General features: G+C 40.2%; 1 protein-coding gene across 1 annotated transcript in view; it reads left to right on the top strand.

Annotated features, from left to right (window-relative positions):
* The window catches only part of LOC102462261 (gamma-aminobutyric acid receptor subunit pi-like), a 60,679-nt gene that overhangs the window by 14,670 nt on the left and 25,576 nt on the right, over positions 1–20,433 (top strand). The window contains exons 2-3 of the mRNA XM_075935217.1: positions 7,612–7,697; positions 14,073–14,176. Of these exons, the coding sequence (XP_075791332.1) occupies positions 7,612–7,697; positions 14,073–14,176 (190 nt within the window). The remainder of the gene's footprint in view (positions 1–7,611; positions 7,698–14,072; positions 14,177–20,433) is intronic.

The following is a 20,433-nucleotide window of genomic DNA, read 5'->3' as shown; positions in this document are numbered from 1 at the left end:
AAGTTCCTGAATTTCACCATGTGTTGAAGACCCAATGTGCTGAACAGCTCAAATGGTGCACCGGAAAGTGAAGCACCTAGTAATAATAAACACTTTAGAAAATCTTGGCCACATTCTTCTTCACGCTAAATCCCTTTGTGACCTACACTCAAAAGAGAACAGAAACATTGACAGTTTCAGGTGTTATGAAACAATAATCCTTGAAACTACTCAGGACCTTCTATGCTCCCCATTAACTTTCTAAAATGATACAGTAATCTCAAATGAAAAGAGAAGAAATGAGCAAACTGAAAGGTCAGCACAGTGGTAAAAGTATAATCTCTCAAACTGTTTTCTTAATTCTAATTTTATAAAATGGTCCATGGGAATGAAATTTGCCGACTCCCTCTGTGGCAGCTGTTCTGTGGTAAAAACAATCAGGGATTTTGTGTATTTCAGTATGTTTTAAAGATTTCTTTCTGCTTGTTTGGTGAATGAAAAATAAATGATGTACATACAATGTAAATAAAGACTGTGTGTCCCAGTAATGAAGGTAGGAAGGGTATCTCAGTGCAGGCACAGCTCAGTGTATATTCTGTGTTTATAATCAGATTAGGATTCAACATTTGGGCTACGTCTAGACTGGCATGATTTTCCACAAGAAAGCCCCGATCGCCATTTTTGCAATCGGGGCTTTTTTGCGCAAAACAATACCACATTGTCTACACTGGCCCTCTTGCACAAAAGCATCTGTGCAAGAGGGCTTTTGCCCGAATGGGAGCAGCATAGCATTTCCGCAAGAACATTGACAATCTTACATGTGATCGTCAGTATTCTTGCAGAAATTTTGCGGAAAAGCAGTTGCTTTTGTGGAAAAACTTACCAGTCTAGATGCAGCCTTGTACTATAGGCATGGTTTTACATTAATTTAAAAAGGGCTTTGGGTGATAACACTGAATAACAGAAAGGCAAGAGAGAGGCAAAATCTACCCTAGTTTTGCTATTGAAAGCTATGGGAAGGGGGAGTTGTTCTTTCCTGCCTACTTGTAACTTCAGTCACTACCACTCATTTGTTCTGTAGCTGGAGAGCTCCAAGTGGTGCATCAACACAGCACCCTAAACTCAAAATAAGATACGCAATTTGCGTTATGCAGATTGCGTATCTTATTTCAAATTTATTTTGAAATAGATTTATTTTGAAATTTGTCACGTCTACACAGTGCCAAATTTCACAATAACACGCTATTTTGAGTCATCCCTTATCCCTCGCGCAACAAGGTTTATTTCAAAATAAAGAGGTGGCTTGTGTGGATGTGGGGTAGCTATTTCAGGATACCTCCAGTGTCCCGAAATAGTCATGCAGTGTAGACATATGTGACTAGCTAGCATAGTCAGAATCACCTTTATTGCCATAATTTGCTAACTGTAACAACATGGGAAAAACTTACTTTTTCTATCATAAGAAAACATGCTTCCATCTCCTCCCTGGATCACAAGTACTACATTCTAGGTGGTGATGAAGAGGCTTTCAGAATTTGCTTACTTCAACTGTTGTCATCATCTTGACATATGGGTAGCAATTTCTGAGAGCTGAGAATGAACTCTTGTCAGAATTTTTTCTCAGGTTATCTCATCATCCTGGTTAATTCTGGTAAGTGAGACATTTTCTTCCATAGCCTTTCCTTATCCCCTGGATCATCTGTAGCACATTCTAATAGCTGGTGGAGATCTGTCAGAAACTACTATGCTTCATCTTTCCTTAACTTCATATGGGGGTAACAATCTTTTATGGTTGACTTTAAACTCTGTCCAAAATTGCTTGTGCTTTCCTGTCCTTAGCTCTTTTCCAGCTAATTAGATTTCAGATGGAAAAAAAGAAAATCTCTAGAAATGGCTTCTCTCACTTGTCCTTCCTCTTCTCCTATAGGCTGTGTCCAGACTCAGGGGTTTTTTCGGGAAAAGTAGCCTTTTTCCGGAAAAACTTCCCCTGCGTCCAGACTCAAGCCGCGTTCTTTCAAAATTAAATCGAAAGAACGCGGCTTTTCTTTCGATGGCGGTAAACCTCATTTCACGAGGAAGAACGCCTTCTTTTGAAAGTTCCTCTTTCGAAAGAAGGCGTTCTTCAATGTAAATAGGGCTTCTTCGAAAGAGAGCATCCAGAGTCACTGGATGCTTTCTTTCGAAAAAGCAAGCCGCTTTTTTGAAAGTTCAACGTGCAGTCTAGATGCTCTCTTTCGAAAGAGGCTCTCTTTCGAAAGAGGCTTGCAGTCTAGACATAGCCCCAGTGAGTAGTGTTCTCAGGCAGCAAGCAATACCCCAATATGCTGTAAGGCATGGATGGAGAACCTAAGACCTGGGGGTCTGATGCGGTCCTGGCTTGCCTTGATCAAGCCCATGAAGCTCAGGGCTCCCCTCCAGCATTGGGCAGCCTCAGGGACTGGAGCACACAAAATCTACTAGCCTGGGCCACACTAGGCTCTGGTGTACAAGGGGAATGTGGGAAGTGTCTTTCTCCTCAGTCAGGGGCCATGTCAGTGAGGATTTTATTTTTTTTCTCACTTGTGTGTGGCCTTCAACTGATTTTTCTGTGGGTCAGTGATTCCCACCCCAAAAAAGGTTTCCCCACTCCTGCAGTGAAGGCTAGAGAAACATTTATTTTTGTTTTGGCAAAACAACCATTTTCCTCTAATTTAATTCTCAGAATCACTTGAATGGCTTTAACTGAAAATTTCCAGAAAACTGTAGCTAGAGGCAGAGAGCATGCATGGAAAGTTTCAGCCCAACTGGCTATGGTTTGACAACTTAAAATAGGTATGCTAAACAGAAAGCCTTGGGCAAACAATTACAGGACTTACTAGGGCTCTCCCTGTGCTAATTCAAGCTATTGAAATATATTCATTCTCCTGTGAGCAGAACATAGTTTTCCAGAAAGCCATGATAAAGATTACAGGCTTGTAATAGACTTGTTGGTCCTAGGGTATTAGAGACAAGATGGGTAAGGTAACATCTTTTATTGGCCCAACTTCTGTTGGTGACAGAGACAAGCTTTGGAGCTGAAGGAGAGCTTTCATCCGTAGAAGTTGGGGCAATAAAATATATTACCTCATTATAAAATTCAAACCAAAGACATTTATTTATGCAAACTAAATGAATATTTCTGAAGAAAAATCCCCCCCCCCCATTTCCCCAGAAAAGCCCTCTAGACTTAATGGAGGGCACAGGTACATCATGTGGCTAGAGCTATCAGCAGGGAAAGGTGAGTTTACGCGGATTCACTAAACTCTTATTGCTGCCCGACACAGATGTGGGCCAGGTGGTACAGAGACTCTTGGGGGAACTTCATGTTTTAGTCCAGGAACGCTCCCCGCATCCACTTTCATCCTTCTGCCTGACCCGACCGTCAGTCTCTCCCCACCCTGCCCTGCCACAGGAGGCAAACTCTTTCATCCACCTCAAGCACGTCTCCATGGCTATGTCTAGACTGCAAGCCTCTTTCGAAAGAGGCTCTTTCGAAAGATACTTTCGAAAGAGAGCGTCTAGACTGCACGCGGAACTTTCGAAAGAGCAAGCCGCTTTTTCGAAAGAAAGCACCCAGTGAGTCTGGATGCTCTCTTTCGAAGAAGCCCTATTTACATTCAAGAACGCCTTCTTTCGAAAGAAGCACTTTCGAAAGAAGGCGTTCTTCCTCGTGAAATGAGGTTTACCGCCATCGAAAGAAAAGCCGCGGTCTTTCGATTTAATTTCGAAAGAACGCGGCTGCAGTCTAGACGCAGGTGAAGTTTTTTCGGAAAAAGGCTACTTTTCCCGAAAAAAACCCTGAGTCTGGACACGGCCCATGTGCCTAGCCCGGCTCAGGAGCGGGCTAAGGAATCGAGACTCTCGCACAGTTTTCCGGCTACATCGATACAGCTTGATCCCCCAAGCGCTGGGCTGCAGGAGGGCTCTATCTGCACAGCCCGGCTTAGACTGGAGGTGCCCGGGGAACGCCGCACCCCTTCTCTCCCGGCCCCATTTCTGCTCCTCTGAGCCCTCCTTCCCGTGCTACCTCGCCCTCATTTCTGCTCCCCATCCCTTCGGTTTCCCAGTCTGTGCCCGCCCCTCCCACTCCCCCCCCCGTTCCTCCTCCCTCAGTTCTGCCCAATTTCCCTCCTTTTATTCCCCTTCCCGGTTTTGCCCGGGCTAGCTCCCTCTCTGCGTTTCTGCCCCGCTTTCCCCGGGCTTCCGATGGCAAGCGAGGGCAGAGCGAGGGCAGCAGCTGGGCGGCTGTTACTGAGCAGCACCGACCACTTCGGCGTCCCCTGCAGGAGCAGGGAGGAGGCTCCGACACTGCCCGTGAAATTGTGCCCCGCGACCAGCCCTGGGTTCCAGTCTCCAGCCATTCCCACCCCTCCCTTCCTGTCACCAAGAGCAGACTTCTTCCAAAGCCCCGGGCTGGTCCTGCCCTATGGACAGAGGCAGAGATGGGTCGCAGCCGACTGAAGCTGTATACTCAGACCACGCGCCCCCGCCCCCACTGCGATGCCTTTCCCCTAGTCATCGCCATCTCCCTCCCTCTTCAGACACGCTCCGTGAGGCGCTGGTGAGTCAGGCTCCACACACAGTAACCCGAGTGGGCTATTCCAACAAAGAGCATCCCTTATTCCTTGATCCCTGAACTGATCCTAGGGCTGCAAGGCCGTATTAGAGCCGTCTGGCGTTATCTTCTCTCCTTCCAGCACACAAAGGAAGAGCTATATGCAAAATCTTTTTCATATAGGTAAGTTGGGAGCATCATTTCTATAAAGCCACAACTTTATTTCCAGGAGCTTTACAACACAACCAAGTACCGGGACCAAGCAGTTCCAGGTTTCTGCTTCAGATAATATTTCTATTTACTCATATTTTATGCTTAACTATAGAAAAAAATGTTAGTTACCCCACCCCGAATTGTTATTTGTGAACAGATGAAAGAAAAGTCAAATTAGAGAGAATTCTTTGAAAAAGTAAAATTGCTTCTTATGAAAACTGAGCTGATAGCATATGCAATGACACTGCTCAAAACAAAAAAAATTTACAAAGCCAAAGCCTACCCATCTCAAAATCTGTCATCTTGAAAATTTACTTTAAACATAGATATATAAATTATCCAGGTAACAGTGACTTTGTATGAAAAATGTAAAATATTTCTGGTTAAAATATACAGCATTTGGATGAAAGCATTTGAATGTATTTATTTAAAATGTACTTTTAGTCAGTGGAAACTTATGGAAGAAAATATAAATATAACTATTATTTGACTAGCAATCCTTTTCTACTTATGAACAGTATTTATGTTATTTTTTCCTATTTTAAAGTTCAACTCTAACTTTGTATACGAGTTGCTGTGGCTTCCTTTTGCATCATTACAAAACTATAGCCAATTCTAATGTATTTCCCAAAATCTAAAGGTCATGGGTACATTGTTATAATCTTAAAATACATTCTAAATCCTGGAACATTATCCTACACTGATTTGAATTAAAGCAAAGTTGATAATCATTTTACTGCATAAAAACAATCATGAATTCTCATAGTTCTATGTCACAGTTCTCACTCAGAAAAAACTCCAAATGATTTTATTAATAGCTGAATTTTGCATTCCTTAATGACAGGAATAGACTTTTTGGCTTCAAAGGAATGACGAGTCATATCAGTTGGAAATGGAGAACTGAGCTCCAGGGCAAAGGTTGTGTCTGAACTTTCTTTTCAAAATGTTCAAGCTTCTATGTATGAATGGTTCAGAAATAGATCAAGAAGTGTACCTCAATATGACTTGTTTAAAGTGCACTAATATATATTACTAACTTCTTGGATTATATACATTAAATGCATTTGTATCTGCAAATTTGTTCAGAATGCAAGAATGGATTTTACAATGAAAGTAACTCTGAGCTATTTTATTATAGAAACAGATAATGAATTATTATTTCACACTGTTTAATTTAAAATCCTTTGCATTGCTTATGAGGGGTTATTTTTGTGCTAATTTTTCTTGAAATAGCATAGATTTGCAAGAGACCCTTCACTAAGTATGGACTCAGGAAAAATTCTAGAAGTTTTGGTTGAGCCAGGAATGTAGGCTGGACTCTTGATAAGTTAATTTTGGACAGGCTGCAAGTTATTTGTGCAGGCTTGACTATTATTTCTCAAATATGTTGATTGAAAGACCCTTCTGTTCCAGAGCCACAGTTTGCAATTTATGATAGTCAAAATGATATAAAAATCTTTAAAATTCAGAGTAAATCAATTCTGCCTAAATTAACCACATAACAATTCTCTGCTGTGATTATGGGGAGCACACAACAGAGAACACAACCCAGCAGGAGGGGTGACAAAAGCGGCTTTAAACCTCCTCTGCTGTATATGGATGTTTGGTCAGCTGGGGGTTGATGTGGTCACTTACACAAATTATAGTAGCCATGGGCGAATTCTGACATATGGCAGACTTCCGAGGGTTGGGTTTATAAAGCCTGGAACTAGAATCGTTATAGCACTGCAGTAATACAAATAAATAAAGCGCTGCGGACATATTACCAGCAAGGGCAGCATCAGGAAGGCATTGGGTCGGGAAAGTTGGCAAACCTAGTTACCAAACATTTGTTTTGGAAATACAGGGATGAGGCACATTAACTGTTTATCCATGGGGAGATCAAAGTATAGCAAGAGTCAATGTTACACAGAGTGAATGCGTGGATGCATTTGGCAAAATTGATATTTTCTTCAGTGTGGCCAGGATTTCATTCACAAACTTGGAATATTGCTTTCTTTGTTATCTGAATATATTTACTTTGCATTTTAAAATAGCATAATATTTAAAAATATAATCCTAAGGGGCCATCAGGCTTTTCAAGCTTGTCAGATACTAGTGCCCAAGACTATTCATGTTGTGGAAGAAATTCCATCTCTCTCCCTGAAAATGAAAAAAAGCTGCTTTTCATAAATCTTCCATATTACATAATTCCACAATCCCCTCTTTAGTTTCAAACACTTTATAGCCTGTCGCTATCAAATTCAAGCACTCTGTTAATAATCAGAACTAACAATCATGATTTATAAAAGTCACCAACAGACTATTTAACCTAATATTTTAAAATCTACAGTGTTAAAGAATACTGAAAAAATAAGCTCTATGTAAGTATTGTGAAGGCTATATTAAAAAACCCCTAATATTAAAAAAAAGTAGGAATAAAAGATCCTCCGGAAAAGGGTTTATTTTCCGGAGAATCACGTCTAGACTTTCAAGTAGGAATAAAAGATCCTCCGAAAAAGGGTTTATTTTCCGGAGAATCCCGTCTAGACTGCCGCTTTTCTCCGGCTTATCCCCAAGCCGGAAAAAAGCGGCAGCCATGTTAATGCAAATACCGCGGGGGATATTTAAATCCCCCACGGATTTGCCTATTCTAAAGTGTCTAATCTGCATCCCTTTTCCGGAAAAGGGGTGCGGTGTAGACACAGCCCACTTGTTTAGGATATAAATTAGCATGTATTTACAGTGTACAGTCACTGTAAAAAAAGCTTCATGTGGTCAGAAGTTTGATTTACTATAACCTTTTTTTAGAATATATATTTGTCATTATGCTTTACTATTAAACCTTACCTATGTTTGCTTTTTAGGAAAAACCAGAACTTCTGAAGCCATCTCTGACAATGTGCACTCTTTTCTGGTGTGCCAAAGCCCTGTTTCTATTGATGTTTTGCAGGTAAGAGAGTTAAATTGTTGTTAACTTTTTGATAAGTGTGCATAATAGAGTTAGGTATCACCAAACGTATTCTAGTTAGAACATTATTTTTGCCCAGGTAACAAACACAACTGAGAGTCTGCAAGGAAGATGTTTAAAAGAACACACTGGATTTACAAGTTGAATCTTACTTCACTTCAGCTAAGACCAATGGAAATATAGAGCTGAACTCATCCCTGGTTTAACTTCATTGTTTTCACTGAGCCATAATGTTTTATACTAAGCATACTGTTGATCAGTCAAACTTGTTCAAAAATAAAGTGGACATGAACTTTACCAAGTGATATTAGTTATTATTATGGAGTGGGAAAACTGCTATGTGCTATACAAATAAGTAATATGTAGGGACACATGGTCCCTGCCTGAAGCACATTACAATTTATTTCACACAAAGCAGCACAGCCACACATAGTACAACAGGTGATGATACAAGCTACATGTATTATTAGAAGTACTGATGCAGGTGGGTCTTGGGGTGTGTCTAGACTACAGAGTTTTGTCGACAAAAGTAGACTTTTGTCGACAAAACTATACCTGCGTCTACACTACCGCTGAGTTCTGTCGACATAATGTCGACAGAACTCAGCAGTTTTGACGACACTGGTAAACCTCATTTTACGAGGCATAACGCCTTTTGTCGACAGAGCTCTGTCGACAGAAGGTGTTATTGCATGTAGGATTGTGTCTAGACTACAGAGTTTTGTCGACAAAGCGTCTTGCTTTGTCGACAGAACTGAATGTAGTCTAGACGCTCTAAGTCGACAGAAGTTTTGTCGACAGTATCTGTCGACAAAACTTCTGTCAACAAAACCCTGTAGTCTAGACGTACCCTTGGTCTGCTCATGACTAAAGGCCTTCCTCCTCATCTAAGGGGGTGGAATCACTAAGTCCAGGTTCCATTTGATTATGGGGGATAAAGGAGAAAACTCAGGCTCAGGAGGGAGGTCAAAAGACTCAGTGGACACAGTCAAGAGAAACTTTGCCTGCAAATATGAGTGGAGAAGGGATTGGAAACAGCTCCCATAGTTGCATGCCATGATCAACCCTCCAGTTTCCTCCTCCTGGAGTGAAGAGATTGAAGAGATCCCGTGACACTGTGGGCCTATGGATGGCATGTGCATAGATCAGGAAGGGTATGTCTACATACCCTTTGAACTAGCGGGGTAGTGTAGACATACCCGAAGTGTGTAGAGAAGTGCAGAGGTTCGGAAGGAACCAGAGGAGGGATGTCCTACACAGAGGTGTGCCCAGGTGTCTCTCTCATTGTGCAAGGGAAGGTGTCAGGGGAGTATGTGAACCACTCTACAAACTTGAATCATCTTGGTCTGATTGCCACTGAAAGGCTTTCGGGAAGGAATTCTTTGAAAACATTTTTCCTAGGTTGCAGTATGTTCTTATGATGCTCAGTAGAATAGATTGTTAAATACTGTACAGTTCCCTTTGTGTCTCCCTTATCTAATGGGCCAAATTTTGACCTTTTAAATGTGTATGTAATTCTGCTGAAATCAATAGGGTTGCAAGAATGCAACCTTTAAAAAATAGAGACAAAAAGCACTCTTTAAAGAACAAACATTTTGAAGAGGTCTATGCAATATACCCTTCCCCTGCGAAAAGTAAATCCTAATCAAAAGAGAAGATAAAATGAGAGAGAAAAATTTTGCACACATTGCAAAAGGATTATAGGCTACACATGAATGAGGAAGGGGCAGAGAAGCATGGTTGGTAGTTCTAACTCCACTTCTCTGACCCAATCAATCATGCATGATAGGGAGGAGGCCTTTAAAAGGAAGGAAACTGCTGTCATTTATGGGAGTATGCATGCACTAACTACCACCATCACACAAGGGTTTCCATAAAAGAGTCGACTGCAGGAACAAGTTGTAAAGGGCACTCCCGGGAAGGAGACCTTCACCTAGCCCTGATGTGCATATAGTAGGCTCCCATCTAAGACGGACAGGCTGAGCTTGTCTCTGAGACTTAGCTAGAGGAATTTCCTCAAACTCATTATGTTGGGACTGGTTTTTTAGCAGCACTTTAGATTTGCCATCCCCATATCCCTCTTTTGCTGGGGCCCCAGGAGAGAGTAACTTTAAGGGTATCTATTTTTATTACACAGTCAGGGAGACTTAAGAATGATCACAAAGGGCAGAGCACCACCTTGCAAATAGCAATGAAATAGCAGATGATGTGACCACCAGTAGAGATGATTGAGTATGATTAGACTCCCTCAACTCCAAAGAACTCTTTTGCATACATTTTCCCAAACTATTTCAAATATATTAATTGTTACTTAGGATTTCTTGATGTGTTTGGACACCTGCCTTTTGTTAACCCTCCAAAACCCTGTTTGAACTCCTTAGCAGAAATGTGTGTTGCAGCAGCCACTTTCAACTCTCTTTAGTTCATTGAAAAAATAAATAAACATGGAATGTTGAGAAAAATCTCAATTTAGCATTTATAATATGTATTTGATTAAATTACCCAAAGGGCCACAAATTGCTACTGAAATAGGAGTTTAGCAATTTGGTAGAAAAAGGTAGTTTTAAATGGTCAGGTTTTCTCCTTCAACCCTTCAAATATTCAGCTCCTCTAAACAAACTTGTCTGTATCCCATCCCACTTTTCCTTCTCTCTGATGGGTTTTGTAGATTGCTCACTCAGGGTATGTCTACATTACAGGACAAAGTTGAGTTAAGATACTCAACTTCAGCTACATTAATTCTGTAGCTGAAGTCAAAGTATCTTAACTCAGCTTTTGGTGCCGTCTATACTGCAGGAAGTTGAACGAAGGACAGTCTTCCTTCAACTTCCCTTACTCCTTGTTAAAGCAGGATTATAGGCATTGACTGGAGTGCTCCTCTCACTTTGAATTAGCTGTCTTAACTAGACCGCTAATTCAAACCCTGGAAGACTGACAGTGGCAGCTTCGATCTTTCTCTGTAGTGTAGACATAACTTAAGAACAAAGGAGTGATGGAACAGTATTGGTCTAAGGCACCACCCTTCAGCAGCTGCAGAGCATGTTCCACGTGGAAGGACAATGAAGGAGCAATTGGCTGTAAGAAGGAATCCAGGAAATCCACAAGGGGAAGAGCTTGGACTGTGGGTAAGGCCTGAGCAGATGACCAAGGAACTTTGAGGTCTGTCTGTGGAATGCCAGCTATGCTTGCTGGCCCCTAAGTGAACTCTGCTATACAGAATCTTGATTGTTCTGGAGCCACTGGCATAGACAATTTTACTTACTGCTTAATTATGGCTACTATTTTATTATAAAATATATTCTCTGAGATTAGTTTATTGTGGGCTTTAGTCAGGAACTCCTTTGTATTTGCCCTTTTGTTTCATAATAACATGTATTTATTGATGAGATCTCTCTAGAAAATTGGGAGATTAATTGACTAACCTTATAGAATCCTACCCTTACACTCTTTTGCAAATGGATAGATTATAAATCTGGGAAGAATTTGTCTACACAGTTTATTCTGTTGATTGTTGGCTCTTCCAAGGGACAGATTAGCAAACAACCTCTTCCTTCTTCCATGTATATTATTTGAATGGTTTTTTCTTCACCTATTCACTTGAAAATAATGTTGGAATGGGATAACTGGTGAAGGGTTATTTCCAATAGATCCCATTTTAATTTCTACAAATGACATTTCTTATTTCAATTCTGGTACTTGACATTCTTCCATATTACAGTCTCAATACAAAGAGCATAGATTACTCAAACTGAAACTAATGAACAAACTGTACTGCCAGTTTCAAGGAAGCAATTTTTGTAAAGAAAAAAATCAAATCAAACATTGGGTAAAAGTATTCAATACCAAAGTTTCAGGAATATACTGGAGTATTAAGTCAGGGTTAAAAGCATATGCAGCATCTACCTACATTTCACCTTGCAGTTCTTTATATTAAATTTAATTGTTACATAGTTTCTACTATAGTCTACTATATATTTGAGAGACTTGTCTGTCTGGTTGTGTTTGTCTGTTTGTTCAAGAACTCCTTCTAAACTCCATCTAGTATCACTAAATTCTGTATATAGCTTCCTCTTGACATAACTTAAAGCAAAGGACGGGTTTGGTTATGCCAAGAAAACAGGATGTGCCTGGAATGGGATTGCTTCTCATAAAACTATGCAGAAAAGAGACAAATCACCAAATGAAGTACAGTCTTCAAATTTGACATAACTAAGCAAATGTTGTAAGATGGTATAGGGTAAGTTTAAGGATGGACACACTTGACATTACATCACAATCTACATTACATCTTATTTAGAAAATACCGGACATTTATGTTTCCTCATTTATATTTCCTCAATTTGTTTCCCGAACAGAAAGCTCAAATACTGGACTGTCCAGTTCAAAACCAGACACCTGGCAGCCCTAGTGGCAGGAGCTCAGGGAGGGCACACACAGAGTACTGCCTCTGCCTGCAGGCCCCAGCACAGAGCTGCCACAGCAGTTCCATTTTGGCCTGACAGTAGTCGGTACCTTCATGCTGGGGCTGGGGGAGGCAGTGCCTCATCCAAACTCCCAGCCGTGTCTATTCCATGCTGGAGCCCGAGTAGAAAGCACCTTGCCCTTCCCCCAAGCCATGGCACCCAACCCAGAACTGCCCCAGAGTTGCTGCTGCCAGGGGACAGGTGATCCCTCTGTGACTCCCAACCAGCCTAACCTGGACCTTCCCTATTCCTGTGCCTGCTGGAGCTGCAGCAGCCATGGAAAGGCGCTTCTCATCTGGCCCCAAGCTACTGCAGTAAGAGAGGGCTGGGGTTGTCCTCTCTCCCTGGGGCAGCCTGAATACTGAACTCATCTCCAGCCCCACCCCAGAATAATGATTTAAATGAAGCATGCATATTTTCATTTAATTTTCCACAAAACAAAAATTAATTGAATTAAGAAACCGAGAAACACGGAGTAAATCTTCTGGTAGAATAAATAGAAAATAGTTTGAAATATGTATCATGTATGTGTGAATCAGATTAGGTAGATATATTGGGCCTGATTATGTGGGGGTTTTGTTCAGGAAATATCCCCTTGATTTAAGTAAGAGTTCTACAAGATTAAGGTAGGGTTGTTGAACTGGGTTTAAAGGGACTAATCCTCAGAGATTCCAAACACCTTGGCTGCATCTAGACTGGCAAGTTTTTCCACAAAAGCAGCTGCTTTTGAGCAAAAACTTGCCAGCTGTCTACACTGGCCGCTTGATTTTGCGCAAAAGCACTAACGTTCTACTGTCGGAAATCAGTGCTTCTTGCGCAAATGCTTTGAAGTTCCCATTCAGGCAAAAGCCCTTTTCCAGAAATGTTTTTGTGCAAGAGGGCCAGTGTAGACAGCTTAAAACTGTTTTGTGCAAAAAAGCCCCGATGGCGAAAATGGCGATCGGGGCTTTCTTGCACAAAACTGTGTCTAGATTGGCACGGACGCTTTTCCGCAAAAAGTGCTTTTGCGGAAGAGCATCTGTGCCAATCTAGACGCTCTTTTCCACAAATGTTTTTAACGGAAAAACTTTTCCGTTAAAAGCTTTTGCAGAAAATCATGCCAGTCTAGACGTAGACATGCTGTGAAATATTAACAGCCTTCACTTGGATATGAGGGCACTGACCCTATTTCATAATTGGATTTTTAATAAGTTAAGCATTAACATGCTGGTGAATTTCAAAGTATTATTGTTTTGCTATGTAGAAGCTGCTGTGGTTTGTTAAATAGAGAATGTTTTAAAATATGCATTATACACCTGACAGACCAGAACAAAAAGGCATTCCAGTCTATTTGATAAATACATATTCATATTTTTTCAAAAATACATTCTCTAGACAGTAGCCTGGCACAGCTGTTTCAAAGTAATTATGTATTAGAGAGTGCTAATGCATTTTGGATAAATTCCTTAAGAAAACTTTAGTAACTAAACTTAATTTAGGAGTGTAGACATGTGTTTAAAAAATAAGTACCAAGGCAAAGGAAGCTCAGGTACATAAGCTTTTCCGTTAAAAGCATTTGCAGAAAATCATGCCAGTCTAGACGTAGCCATACAGTGCTAGAGAAAACTGAACTGTTTCCACAAGCTGTACAGTTAAAAGTGCAGGTTAAGACAATTTAAAGCTAAAAATGATATTTTATGCAAATTAGGTATTGATATGGATTCATGAAGTCCAACATTCTCTAGGATATTTTTCTGTAGCTATGTACTTTATGAAATGCAAAAGCATAAAATATTTTATGTTATATAAATCTAATAGCAAGCAGTCCTTTTTGCCCCGACCCAAGTACTGTACCAGTTTCAGGAAAATCAGTTTTGTCTCTCTAAAGCTACTTCATGTTCTTGTTTTCTTTCAGGTTAACAAAAATGTCTGCAGCTGAAGGAAAAGGTGAAATTCTTCCTCCAACTATACAGAAAATAATGAAGGGATACAACAAGTATCTACGTCCATTTTTTGATAGTAAGTATATAAGTTGTTTTCGATAAGTCTACCTCTTTTCACAACATAGCATCTGAAAAATGTAGCCCAAATTTAAGCATGGATCTCTTTTTTAATCTGTGCCTCTGTTTCTCCAGATTTGACAGTGGCACATTGATTGGAAGATGCGTGCCACTCTATAATATCACAATGCAATTTTTAACATAATGACTCTTTTGAACCAAGGTGGGATTTATAAAGATGAAACAAGGTGGGATTTATAAAGACGAAAAAAAAGCCTTCCAATATTTCATGTATTTATGTTAAACATCCACAAGTACTGATGTTCATGCTTTCTGACCATAAGTAGAAGTAATTATTTAAGTTGTGTATTTATATAAATAATATAATATAACCTATAACTATTAAAATATAACAGGCATAAGAAGAGCTTTACATCTCATTTTAACAATTCTCAACCTGCTGATATACAAGGGGAGACAATTATTGTTGTTGCTACTAAATATGAAAACTCTTATCACCCAGGAAGTTAGACCCAATTTTCCCTTGCTTCAGGGTTGAATTTTGCTGTGCTGCAGGTACAAAACAGTTTGAAAGTCAGCTACATATTTCTAAAGTTTTCCAAATTTGGTGAAATTGAACATTAATCTTTTAAAATAAATTAAAAATAAATGCAATCATAAGTCAGAGCTAGTAGAAACATGTAATCAACACTAGTTTTGGTTTTAAATTATTAGTGTTATGGGAGAAAAGAGATTGTTATTAATATTTAATCTGCTTTTGACTTTAGTGATCTATGACTTTTTTACTCTTATTTTGACCTAAGTGTGAATATATTTATTTACTCATACACACAAGTAAGATACACAGACAATTTAAAAAAAGATGAGGTTTCTTAGCATTGTGAAGTCAACAGTATTACTGCCAATAGGCATGTTACTGCATCTATCAGTGTTCTTCCAGGAATCTCACTTCAGCCTCTGAACTTGGCACTGAGATTTATGGGGTCCTGACTGCAACATACTCAGTAGCAACAACTATCTATTAAGCTATATATATTAAAAAAAAAAAAAAAAAAAAAAAGCTCTGGTATACTAACTAACTTGCATGTGATATTCACTAATCTGAAGGCTTAATGATGGATCAGCTCTTTGCATGGACCAGCATGTTGTATATGTTTAAAACTGCTTACAAGTGGTAAGAAAGTGTAATAAAAATTGTCTACCATGAATAACTTGCAGACCCTGAAACTGAAGTGATGTATGGCAGGTCATGTATGGCATTATAAAATATATGAATAGAAGTGAAATAACGCAATAATTCTAAAGTTAGGAGTTCATAGGCTTCATTCTCTCTGACAAAATTATTTCCTCTTATGTACTAACTAAGGCTATGTCTACGCAGCAGAGTTATTTTGGAATAACGTCATTGACGTTATTCCAAAATAACAGAGTGCATCTACACAGCAAGCTATTATTTCAAAATAATGTTGAGCTGGAGGACTTCTTACTCCGACTCCTGAAACCCTCATTTCACAAGGAGTAAGGGAAGTTGAAGGAAGAGTGTTCTTCCTTCAATTTCCTGCTGTGTAGACACTGCCAAAAAGCCTAATTAAGCCATTTTCACATCAAGTATGCAATTGACGTAGCTGAAGTTGTGTAACTTAATTTGATTTTTGCCCTATTGTGTAGACATGCCTTTAAAATCACTGGCTAAAGAGGTTCTTAGATTATGAAATTATTTCCTAATGTCTGAACACATGTAGTGCGACTATTTGTCATATTACCAGATAGAGTGTATTATCCCATGTGTAATTTTAGACCAATTTTATAAAATACAAATAGCCATTACTGTATTGCAGGGATTCCCAAACTTTTTGACACAGGGACCAGTAAATCCATTCATGAGCTTTTGGAGGACCGGTGACATTCATTTGCATATTTTCATATTCATTAAGCAAATGATGAATATGCAAATAAGTTGTTTCTACTCCTTCCAAAGCCCCCAGTGCCAGCTTTAGCAAAGCTTTTGCTACAGTCACCCACAATATTCTTGCCAGCAAGTTAAGGGAATATGAATTGGATAAATGGACAGTAAAGTGGATAGAAAGCTGGCTAGACCAGGGTTTTCCAAATTTTTTACTTTAGTTGGAACCCGTTTTTTTTTTTCAGTACTGTTTTTTGCAGTCCAAAAATATAAACGCATATAAAAAAAAGAATGAAAAATGAATACCTTTTTACTGTTTCACCCGGAGGGAGAGTGCAAGAAGGGGACTTGGGTAGGAGTTGGACTTCCCTGGTCTGGCACCCTCTGGACCTGACTGGTCCCAGATGAGAGATTTTTTGGACCAGAGGAGGTCATTTCAGGACTCCTGGTTCCCCCACTCCCCACTAGGATTCTTTGCACCTCCCTCCCCTGCAATCCAACTGAGCTGCCCACCCCCGTTGGCTCCCAGCACCTCCCCCAAAACCATCTGCCACAATCCAAGGGAGTGCAGCACCAGTTCCTCACAGGCCAGTCCAAGGGAGTGCAGCCCCTCACAGCCCAGCTGAGCTGCCCTTCTGCTCCCTTCCCGCATCCACCTCAGCTCAGTTGAGCCCCATACTGCTTCCCTGCATGGCTCCCCCACAGCACAGCTGAGCCCCGTTTCCCTGCACCTCTTCCCAAGCCCCACAGAATTGCTGAGCCCAGCTCTGATTTCCTGCCCCCTCCCTTCCTCGCTCCCTGCCCTTGAGCCAAGCCCTGGGTTCCCAGCACCTCCCTCCTCCTGCAGCCAAACTGAGCACTGAGCTTGGAACCTCCACCCACCCTGCAGCCCAGCTCAGCCCAGTACCCCATACCTCTTCACTCTCGCAGCCCAGCTGAGGTCCGTTTCCCTGCACCTTCCCCCAAATCACACAGACATGCTGAGCCCAGCTCTGATTCCCTGCCCCTCCCTCCCTCCCTTCCTCCCCTTGAGTCCAGCGCTGGGTTCCCGGCAACTCCCCCCCTCACCCCCGCAGCCCAGCCTGGCACCCCCCTAGGGTGGCGCCCAGGGGCAACTGCTCCCCCCTCACTATGCCTCTGCTGGGAGCCCAGAACACTCGGCTGCATCCTCTGCCCAGCCTGGTCCAGGGCTTGGGGGCCCTGACGCTGCATGGGCACTCTGGGAGCCCGGAACACCTCAGTCACGCTGAGGCCTGATATTTTTTTCCTGTGGTACCAGTACTGGGCCGCGGACTATAGTTTGGAAAACACTGCTGTATTGTATTTAAAAGTGCATAAAATGTATACATCTGTTTCTCTTTTTTATTCTTTTATCCTACTGCTGACAGCTGCTTTAAATGGGTGTTTGTGTAATATTCTGGAGGATGTAGTCTTTTGTTAGTAAACAAGAAACATAATGTTAGTAAATGTGGAGTGCTAAATACATTCCATCTCATTTAACACAATACACAACAAGATAGGTAATAATGGTTGCCATTAAGATACTTGTTTTTAGGCATAGGAATTGCTGGAGCCATTATATCCATGGCTGTGTCTAGACTGGCATAATTTCGCACAAATATTTTTAACGGAAGCTAAACAACATTTAACTGGCAACATTTTAGGGGGAGGGTTGGGAACTGCCGTGCGGGCTGGATAAAAGAGCTAGGCAGGATGGATCAGGTGCGCTGAATGGCTCTTGCCCAGCCTTGGTGTAGGCCAAGCCTAAAGTATAACAGACTTTACTCAGAAGTTTCAGGGGGTAGCTGAGTTAGTCTGTACAGGATCAACTTAAAAAACAACAAATGGTCTGGTAGCACTTTATAGACTAACAAAACATGTAGATGGTATCATGAGCTTTTGTGGGCACAGCCCACTTCTTCAGATGATCGGAGTTTTACTCAGAGCCTCAGAGCTGCAACTGTGTCCACAACCCCTAACTGAAAGGTTAAGCCATTGGATCAGTGCAGTCACACTTAGGGGCTTTTTTATTATGGGCGCCTCAACTCTTTTTCTTGTTTAGTTAATAATTATATGTAGATAATGACAAGAGGTTGACCAAATGCACGTGGATGGTTAGCTGTAAATGGGTGTAGCTTCACTGAAGTAAATGGAGTTATGCTAGTTTATACCACCTGAGGATCTGGTCCTAAGTGCAACATATAAATCAATATGCATAAGTAAATAAGCATATATGCACACTGGCATGACTCCAGTGTATGCCTGTACAATCCCTGAAGCACATGCAAGTATACCGAATACACATAAAAGCATGCTTGTGGATTTGTAAATTTGGGCCATAAAGCTGCTTACATTACCCAAGAGACTGCAGATTGTATAATCCATTTTATCAAAGTACTCATAGATTTGATAAAAATCATGTTCTGTTTTCATTAATTTTCTTGTACAAACTAACATTGGAATGCAACACACTCTGTTTTCAGTGTGCATATTCTTGTTTGTTATCTGCTCTGTTTGATCTACTATTAATTATACACTCAGTAAAGATGCTTACAGAAAAAATATTCTCCCGAAAGGGAATAAGTTTGTCATATCATGTTTAGATGAGCTGGTTGTGGCATCAACAATGCTTAGAGATTAGTATTAACTAGGTATAAAGGGAATTAGGAATATGATTTAATCTAGTGAAAAATGTGACAGATTTTATTCTGAATTTTGAAAGCCAATAGATCAGAGGTGTTCATATTTAGGGTTTTATTTTAGGCAAGACATGAAGTGGTATTAGTATGCAAACATCACACTACAAAAACAATTGACACTAAATTCTCTTTAGCAAGTAGATTTCTAACCCTAAAAAGAGAACAACATTTATTAACAGATTGACATAAAATTCTGTATATTTCCTATTGCTATTGCCAAGAGGGAGAAAGAAGCACCATTATCTTTAATTAATGTTTAATTTTAAACACGCATAATTTTTTGTTTTAGCAAAACCTCAGTCTTGTCAGTTCCTTTTTATGTATCATTTATTGAGGTAGACAGATGACTCAAAATTATTTTCAGTAAAAAAAAATCAAGCTAGAATCACAATGGAGAGTCTATGAAGATATTTATTTTTGTGAATACAGTGAACCTGATACAGGGAATACTCCTCCAGCAATAGAAAAATGATCATTTATCTCTCTTGAATAGCGCCTATCCATGTAGCAATGAGAGATTAGATCCATTAGGTTTTTGCACATGTAAAATTGATCCAGGGGTTTTAATTTGTCTCTATCAGTTCTGTTTAAATACCTGTCCACTCCTCTCATTTACTAGGGATTTGTAGAACACCTAACACAACAGGGAACCAAGCTTGCTGCTAAAAGGTGATACTGTATTACAATTGTAAAATATTTTTATTTTGTGAACAATAACCATCAGCTAAGAATATCCCCCTCTATTCCTTGCTTTCAAGAGAACACCTGGTTTATATTCTCTGCTGACACTGTATATGTGCCTTAGAAGCAAGGGAGAATAGGGAGAAGCACCACATGCTCTCATCTTCTCTCCCAACAAACAGACCAATGCAAATCAAGGAGAATTCTGCCCTAAAATTAGATGGAGTTTAAATGTCTCTCCTGTTGGAAAATACAGAATTATACCAGGCTAAGTACAATTCCATTGAAGAAGATGGCTGCATTGCTGAAGCATAATATGGTGAGCACTACATCATCATAATAACAGCATCATGGTTGGATGTGTCAGCTGCAACACTGTCCATAATTAGAACTTTTATAAAACTGCCCTGAGGGATACATTTTAAATACAGTTTTTTTAACTTTATCCTGTACAGACTAACTTGGTTACCCACCTGAAGCTACTTTAAAAAAGTTGTGCATATATTCAATGTCAGTTTCCTCATAGATGCTCTCTTTTTCATCATCATGCACACATTCAGCTAGGATAATTGTGTGCCATGCTCTCAAGGAGGCCATTCACAATCATGAATACTTTGAGTTCACAGTTGATCAATAAAACCATCCTCTCTCTGACACTCTGCAAATTTTGACTTCCTAGGAGCATCAGAAGCCTAGCCCTACAAACATCATTGTGAAACAATAATAATACTGCATCTCTACCTGTCTAACTAATATATTTCTAAGGTGCTTAATCACATTGTCAGATAAGGGTTCTTGATGTATGGACTCTAACTAAAACTGTAGTATTACTAGGGTAAGAATGAAATGACTGTCTAGACTTCCACCATATATATACAGAACTATGCAAATGATTTATAGCTAATAACCAAAAAACAAGAAGTGATGTCAAGATACAGTGACACAAAATGGAGTTAATACTTTATATAGCCC

The sequence above is a fragment of the Pelodiscus sinensis genome, chromosome 8, assembly GCF_049634645.1.
Source record: "Pelodiscus sinensis isolate JC-2024 chromosome 8, ASM4963464v1, whole genome shotgun sequence".
NCBI lineage: Eukaryota > Metazoa > Chordata > Testudines > Trionychidae > Pelodiscus > Pelodiscus sinensis.
Note: the sequence above shows the minus strand (reverse complement) of the source record. Positions and strands in the feature narration are given on the sequence as shown.